This window comes from Taurulus bubalis (genome assembly GCF_910589615.1).
Source record: "Taurulus bubalis genome assembly, chromosome: 17".
NCBI lineage: Eukaryota > Metazoa > Chordata > Actinopteri > Perciformes > Cottidae > Taurulus > Taurulus bubalis.
Genome location: NC_136605.1, coordinates 8,660,889 through 8,669,521, shown reverse-complemented (window position 1 = coordinate 8,669,521; position 8,633 = coordinate 8,660,889). Strand labels below are relative to the sequence as shown.

Genomic DNA, 8,633 nt, shown 5'->3' with positions numbered 1-8,633 from the left:
TTTTTAAGAAATGATTTCCCTTGAAAAGCGTTATGCATTCCAAACAACCTCTGTAAAGGAAAAGCACAATATTTTGAATTAAATTAAATGAAGAAGCCAACTAGCAGAAGGAAGATCCAGACTCACCAATGCATTGCATGTTCAAGTTAACGATATTGTCATAGCTGTACAAATGTAGGTTTACAGTTTTTATTTCACCCATCAAAAGCTATATCAGAAACCACAAGTCAGATCTTCACGATGTGATTCAAACAGCATCATCTCAGGCCCCTTTGCTTCTCAAAAGATATTTCTCAATCCATTCATATTGTCAGCTAAATGGTTTGTAGGGAAGCCTAAAATTATTTCACCCGCAAGCCAAAGTAAGAAATACATTTATGGATTTTTCAGCAACAACCCGTTGTTTAAGACAACCGTACCGTCGTCAAATAAAGAAATATCTACCTTTAAATATGCTTGTAGTAGCTATGTAACAGTATTCATCCGTTCATACATTCTGTACAATAATACATGTATTATATATTTCCAGCCACAGTACAGGATGTTCAGTTTAATCCCCATGTCTATTAAAACAAGAATGTACGAAACAACAGTTTAAGGCACCCAAGAACCATATGTCTATACATGTTATCTCTGCAAATGAATATCTAATGCTTCTACGTTTGAACCATGAGTTTGGCTGAGCAGAATGCCTCCCCGTGGTCATTGGTGGCTCTACATGTGTAAACATTGGCGTCCTCTGGGCCAACTTTGGCTAAGACCAGAGTACAGCGGCCATCTTCCTCGTACTCTATCTGCACTGTGGGAGACTCCACCACGGGCTCTTCACCACGCAGCCAAACAACCTCTGGGTCAGGGTATCCTGCCAAGAAAGAGGGAGGGGAGAGGGCAAGTTTAAGAAAGCAGAACCTTTAAAATGAACGAAGAGCAAAGCTGTTTTGGGGAAAGTTCAAGTTGTAAGTCCAGAAGTCTTTCTGGCCTGAATGCTGACCAGTATGTCCCGCATAACAATACGTCAAATAGTGGAATATGCAAGGCATTTTTTTAAGTCAAGTCACTGCTCTACAACAAAAGCACACAGAATATCACAAAGAGGAACTCATGTCCTGCTTGAGCTCTGGAATGAAGTTGTGTACCTGTGAGGTGACACGAGAGACGGGCACTGGATCCCTGATCCGCTGTCTGGTCCTCCAGGCTGCGGGTGAAGTGGGGTGGCCCCTGCATCTTGCGCTCCAGAGACAGCAGGGCATGCTCTGCCTCCGGGCTCAGGAGTGAGTCTGAGACATGGAGGGGGAGGAAGCAGGCAGGAGATGAAAAAGAGGGGTAACGTTAAACCAGAAAGGTGAAAAGGTCCGGATAAGAAGATGAGAGAAGGAAGTGAGTGTCCTACCTTCTCCAGGGCTGGTTGGAGATCCAGAGGCAGAACTGTCACCTTTCGACAGCAGAGCCATTCTCTTCAGAGCTAACAAGGCCTTTCCTGCTTTCTATAAGACAAAAAACAGTGTGAAGCACAAAACAACACCTTAAACTCAAAGGCAAACTTAAAAGTACTGTGCTGAGTACCTTCCACTTCTGCCTGGCTAAAAACCTCTTCATCTTTTCCTTGGACAGCCTCCTGGTGGTGGCGAGATCTCCAGACTCAAATCCCATCCAAGGGTGGTCAAGTGCCTCCTTGCAGGACATCCTCCTCCTGGGGAACGCACAGAGGGTTATAGCTGGTTGTGAGTGGAGATGGTGTCTGGAGCTATCTGTGCCACAGCTGTGCGTCTATGAAATCACCTGGTGTCTTTGCTGAGCAGGGAGCTGATGAAGTGTTTGGCCTCGTCTGTAATCTCCTCAAAGCTCTCCTCATCAAACTCCCACTGGGCAGCTGTGACCAGGGCGAGGGTCTCTGCGTCGTTGTTACCCTGGAATGGAGACTCGCCACTCAGTCTGAAGACCAGAGAATGAGAGACGGCGGTGTGATTATATTAACTGTTTTAACCTACAACCACGAAGCGGCATTAAAAGTCCGAAACATTCAAACAACAGGCGGTTGATCCGTCATGACTATTACCACCAGCACAGTCCTATCAGTCTATTCTGTTCAATTAAAGGGACACTTGACCTTCAAAATCCAGAAACCATGCACCAGTTACTCAAAATAATCCACAGGCCTCGTTTGGAGCAGTTTCATATGGGAACTACTTTCTTTTTGAGTTTTTTCCGAGTGCCGTATAGTCCTGTTATATTTGAAATAAGGCAGACATCTCTACGGCTGATATCTTCAAAACTAGGCAACTCACACCAAAATAAGACAGACTGATAAGGAAAATATGTATTTTTTGATTTTGGGGTTAACGGCCTTTATAAATCTCTCAAAGTGTTTTTTGGGAGTTGTTATGCCAATTTAGATGGAACAAAAAAAAATCTTTAAATGAATAGTGCTACATTTTGGGAGATATACTCATTAGTTTTCTTGCTAAGACTTATATGAGAACCACTCTTTTGTATGTGTGATAAATATGAAGCCACCAGCAGCAGGCTAGTTTAGCTTAAACTAAGTGCCCCAAAAGACTGGAAACATAGACTGGAAACATGGGGAAACCGCTAGCCTGTCTCAGTCCAAAAGTATTTAAATCCACCTTAAATCAGCACCTTAAGCGTGTTTCCCAAAATGTCAAACTATTCCTTCAACGTAGAAAGAGTGATAGTGTGACTCACAATATGTAGCAGATGACTCCTATGCTCCACATGTCAGTGGTCAAAAACACAGGCTCATAGTTGATCACTTCAGGCGCCACGAACTCTGGAGTCCCGTGCATCACCTTGAGAGGCGTGTCGCCAACTGTGAAACACAAATCACATAAATTACTCCCAGAACCGTCACGAGAATGACAAGTAGATATTAAAGAGTTGCGCTGTACGTACCGAGCCTGCAGGCTAATCCGAAGTCAATGATCTTTATGGAGGTGCCAGTGGTGTCAACACACACAATGTTTTCCGGTTTGATGTCCAGGTGGACAATGCTCTGCTGATGCATGTAGGCAACCCCCTCCAGGATCTGATGCATGTAGCGCACGCTGGCCGACTCCGTGTGCTCGAAGTTGTCGTCCACGATGCGCTCAAACAGTTCCCCGCCTGCGATACTATAGGCAGACACGGTACAGTCACATTTATTTTGCATGCAACCAGAAAAAAAGTGCAGTGACACTTTCATGACGCTAAACTCACAACTCCATGACCATGACCATCTCAGGCTTGTGGTCGTACGCCGCAAGGCACTGAACCAGTTTGGGGTGGTGGAGGTAGTTCATCAACTCTATCTCCTTACGAGCAGCCTCCCTCTCCTTGACACGTCGACCTTTGTAGAACTTCCCTGCAAGAACGCGTCCCGTCTCTTTGTGGGTGAGCTTGAACACCAGGCCGAACTTTCCCCTAAAGAAGAGACGCGTTTTAGTTTTTTTTTTTTTTATCTCTAAGACTTTAAGAAAGAAATGTCAAACAATCTGTGATTCTAATCCTTCGTCTGTCAATGGGTAAGATTAAGGGCATTTTTTGGCCTTCATTAACTTTTTAAGACACTGGCGTTCTCAAGCCAGCCTTGTGTACATCTGTTGTTTATTGAGCAGAACTGTGTCTCTACTTGTATTTGAATCCTCCCTCTTTCACACATGGCAGACTGCCGTTCTAACATGCAGCCCGCACTGATGAAAGGACGTTTTTTCCCTTGGAAAGGTCAAGGTTGCTTGTTCATCAGCATTTCTGCTTGATTTACAGGTTTTTCCTGACAGATACTCACATGCCCAGTCTCTCCTGCAAACTGTAGTGATCTGTGACTTTTTCTGAAGAGTTAATAGTGACACAGGAATATGCTTGCGGGGCCTCTTCTCCTTTGGGTTTCTCTACACCTACACGAAAAGGCACAACAGCTGTAATGCAAGGCTCATTATATTTGTCTCGGATTTTGCGGTCCCACTAACCCATGTCGCCTCACCTTTCTCCTCCATCTTGACCACTGGTGACACTGGTCCTGGCTCACTTGCTCCGACTGCGTTGTAGGCCCTCACTCTGAAACAGTATTCCCGACGAGGTTGCAGCCCGCAGCACACTCTGAACGAGGTGCTCTCACACTGGGACGTGAGCTCGCTCCAATCCCCAGACTCAACGCGTCCTTGGTTCTTCACCTCGACCACATAACCCAGGACGGCACTGCCGCCGTCGTAGCAGGGGCCTGACCAGGACAGCACAAGGCTGTTGTCGGATACGACGGAGACCACGGGACCGGAGGCCGGGGGCTGAGGCCGCTCTGGGTGGGATGATAGTGATGAGGATGATAATGAATGAAGAACTCAAGTCACTGCAAACTCACTTCAGGTTCCAGATGCTGCAGAGTGTGTGTGTGTGTGTGTGTGTGTGTGTTCTTGCCTTACCTATGACAGAGAGGGTGAGCGTGTGTTCTGCTGAGCTCCTGCGGTCCTTCACCACCACAGCGTAGCGGCCTGTGTGATGTGGTTGAGCCTCTGCTATGACCAGCGTGCTGCTCCTGTCAGTGCTTTCTGCCCACAGCTCTGGACCATCCACTATCTGCGGAGAGAGAGAGAGAGAGAGAGAGAGGTTAATATTGAGAGAAATAAAGATAACATTGCAGAAAGTGCGTATAGTCTCTCATTTAGGCTTAAAATGACACCTGTTCTTTGCGTCTGATCCAACACGACACGACAGGTGGACTTCCGGTGAAAAAACACGTCACTCGTGCAGTTTGTCCCACCTTCACCTCGAGGTGCTGTGGAGGGTTTTCGAAATGTAATGCTGGACCTGCAAAAAAAAGAAAAATGAATTGAGTGTTTGACTCTTGGTCCGTTTTGAGGCCTGAAATACCCGAAGGAACTGGAAGGAAACTATCCAGTGTGTGAGTGTGAGATAAAGACATGGCATCATCTGTGGTTAGTGCTGTGTCACTTCCCCCAAGACCCTTATTATTGTCGCATGCAGCAGACCAAGTGTCTCAACTGGAAACACATGCAAAACATGAATGACCTATCCACACAAGTACACGCAGTCCTTCAAGTGTTTAATAATGGCAATCTAGTTCACCTGTTGCAATCCAGTTAAAAATGTTTCACGTTCAGATCTATTTACTGAGATAAATATCCTTAAAGGAACAAACACACATTTCAAGTCTGTACTGTATTCTTGTAATATAACGTGACCATATATTTAGATTAGTATGGAAAATTCCATATGAGAGCTGGAGTCAGTCTCAAGCCACAGGCTATCAGTATTCAAATAGCGTGGCCTCAGGATGGGGAATTTGACTTGAGACAATCTGATAAAGTTGTGAATGGCTTTACAGTTTACCTTCTTAAAACAAATGCTAAATTATTGCATCTCCAGGTTTAGACATCAATTATATCTAATTCATAAAGTCACAAAAAGCAGTATTAGATATCCTGTGCACACTCAGACCTTATTACATAAGCTGTTCATGCTTTTATTGCTGCAGCCTACACCCTAAGGTAAAGTTCCCCAGTGTAGTGGAGCACAATAGCTTAGAGCCAGACAACATTATATAAAGAACAAAGGCCAAAAAAAAAAAAAAGGTCTAGCTCCTCCAGGGCAAACCACAGCAGCACCAGCAGCCACTCAAACACACAAAAACAGACTCTAAAGAATAATTAACATTAACATGAACAAGCAGAAGTCAGACAATATAGCAGTGAATGATGAGAAGCAGAAAGGCGAGTGCACTATGGAAAAACAGGTGCATCGCTTTGTCATTTGGCAGCGGCAGTGAGAGAGGAGAAAAGTTATTCTCACCTGACCCTGAGTTGGCTCTCTTCTTTGGGATGACTTCTGCAGAGACAGGTGAAGCGCAGGTAGTTTTAGTGCGATGGAGGCGTGGCTCTGCTCTTCTGTTCTACGCTATCAGTCAACCCACTCATAAAGTTTCACTGTACTGTGCACCGTCCACTTCCCTACATGGCATTCACTTGGGACCCAGCACCATAAGTGGGTGTATCACTATTGTGGAAGTCGTGCATAACCTCTGACTGGTTCACGTGTTGCCTAACAACCAATCAGACACGGACGGGAAATTATGCGTTTCTTATTTATGTATAGATACAACATCCCGAAGAAGTCAAAACAATGGTTTTAAGATATTTCCTGGCGCATCAACATGTGTACCAGGAAGGAAGGAAGCTGCACTGTGTTGGGTTGTTAAATGGACTCCGACAATATCAAGAATGATCAAATCCTTTGAACCTATATGTGATATGAGTATTTATCTGATTACCTCTTGGAGTTGAGACCGGGCTAAGCTTATCAGAGCCTGCTGGGGAAGAACAAACAGATCCTTTGAACTTCTGTAGCTCTTCTTTGGGAGACTGCGATGGCCTTCCATTACCCACAATGCTCTTGGAAGCAGAAGTCGAGACATTTGAGACACGATTCTGCACACCGCAGATAGTTTCAAAGTCTGGATCGGTTGTCAGGAAGAGGAAGAGGGGAAGAGACAGATCAGAAGTGAAACTCCTACTTATTGCGATCGGAGTAACGAACAGAATGGATATTGTGGAGCTCTGCATTTCAACTTTAAAATCAGAAGCAGACTTTATTGTCAACACACTTGTGTCCCAGTGGGCACTCACCTCTGACGAACACAGCGGCGCAGCAGGATGTCTTCCCTGCGCTGTTCTCTGCCAAACAGGTGTAGGCGCCAGCATCTTCTGGCAAGCATTCCCTCACCACAAAGCTTGTCTGCGTGCCATTGAAGGAAGGAGTCCCAAAACGGGCCACTTCACCTGCCCATAGGAGCAAACAAGCACACTAGAAACTCTCTCTCCCGCTAGTGGAATGTGCAAGAAACAGGGGAGCCAGGGGGAGAGGAAAGGCCGACAGAGAAGCCAGATAACCTCTTGAACCCTGTTGTGAATCTGTCGGTACAAATGCTCACTATTTTGCCAGGCATTGGTCAAACCCACGCTTGTGTTTTTAATAATAAGGAATATCCCAATGACTCCAAAAATACCAAATAGCCAGGCTGAGTTAAACAGGAATGTGTGGCCAATTAGGAAAGAGGCAACTAGAAAGTAGAGTAATAAAATATGCCTCATTGGCTTGGAGCAAGCACAAACACAACACAGTCATGTGAAATGTCACAAAGAGTTGATTTAGTTTGCTACTAAGCCCCAAGGCAAAATGTAAGAGGGTTGGTTCGATTAGGACCAGTTTTTTAACCAAATGTGAGTTCTTGCAGCTTTGGTTTATCTAATGTTACTGTATCGGTGTGAATTGTCCCAGCTCACCATTGTGCAACCACGACGCTTTGATGGGTTGACTCCCGGCGAGAACCCCCCGCAGTGTGATGTCATTTCCTTCGTCCACGCAGCAGTCTTGCAGTGGCTCTATGAAGACGGGGGGATCCAGACGCTTACGAGCAGAGAGGTTAACAGACCCTGGATGCGGAGGAGAGGGGAACGAGGTGAGAAGTCAGATGCACAAAATAAAGGCAGCACATTTATAAAAAGCGTTTATGGACTTGTCGTAATTGCATTTTTACACTAAACTGCATAATCACACTGATGTCTTCGGCCTGGTCTTAAATGAGAAGTAACACCTGCTAGAAGTGCAAAATGAAATGGTACGTACGCGTGTTGCATCCTCTCATCTACCCAAACAGTTCACACCACTTCCTCTTTTTTTGTGGTATTTTTCTCTTAAACATCACATGAGTTCAGGTCACTTCAATGACATCAATCCTCCATAATATACAAAAATATAGTTCATGGTAAGAGCACCATGTTTTTATTTTTTTTGTTTCCGTCTTGTTTTTAAATGCTGTATTGATATTAAAGCTGGATCCTGCTTTAAAACCTGGGGGTGGATATTCCCAAGACTGTCACGCCCCTTTATCCAGTAGACCTTAAATGAATGTTGACAACATTGCCCTGCAGGGTGACTGTCAGGGTAATTAGAAGCAGCTACATTCCTGCCAGAGGTGTGAGGGGAGAGAAACACCTGGAGCCAGTCTAATTATCAACAAAGGTCATTGATTCTTTTGTCCCCAAGATCTCCGGGCTGATGGATATAGTTGGAACCGGCAAGTCCAAGACTCCCCAGCGGAGACGGTTTAGATTTTGTCCAGTTTCGTGCTATGCCTCCTGACTGAGCTCAATGGTCTGTTTTGTTTGTGTGACTTCGAGTTGTTTAATTAAAGACGATGCTAACAGCTGCTCTTTGATTGCCACTATTTTCCTTGTCCTCCCGTGCAATCCTGTTCCACTGACATTGACTCATATCACCAGTGCAGTACAGTGCCTTATTGCCACGTTGTGTGAAAGTGGACCAAACCTGACTGTGTGCAGAAATGCCATTTACAGAGTACTAGTTAAGATTTAAATGGATGTTTTTACTATCAACCTTTAGCCAGCATTTACAATCCTCAAGTATTCACCGTGAAGCCAGATGTTTACTACTTTGAGCTGCACACTGAGAGGTGGCTTCTCACACCCTTCTCACATCACTCTGTTTTTCTGATACGCGCTGACCTCAAAGCTTTTATTAGCAAGTCAGTGAACCCTCAGCTGAACTAAAAGCATACAGGTTGCTGTAAAAAGTGTGTGGTGAGGCACCATGGCCACGTAGACCAT

General features: G+C 45.0%; 1 protein-coding gene across 1 annotated transcript; it reads right to left on the bottom strand.

Annotated features, from left to right (window-relative positions):
- Nucleotides 1–201: 201 nt before the first annotated feature.
- Nucleotides 202–6,952, bottom strand: mylk5 (myosin, light chain kinase 5; the record flags this gene model as incomplete). Its single annotated transcript, XM_079233575.1, has 16 exons — nucleotides 202–862; nucleotides 1,137–1,277; nucleotides 1,391–1,484; nucleotides 1,564–1,690; nucleotides 1,780–1,932; nucleotides 2,704–2,827; nucleotides 2,911–3,128; nucleotides 3,214–3,417; nucleotides 3,782–3,890; nucleotides 3,977–4,288; nucleotides 4,413–4,566; nucleotides 4,670–4,797; nucleotides 5,800–5,835; nucleotides 6,278–6,460; nucleotides 6,633–6,785; nucleotides 6,928–6,952. 16 exons carry the CDS (start codon nucleotides 6,950–6,952, stop codon nucleotides 657–659), a joined length of 2,367 nt encoding a protein of 788 aa, XP_079089701.1. The 3' UTR covers nucleotides 202–656.
- Nucleotides 6,953–8,633: the final 1,681 nt, after the last annotated feature.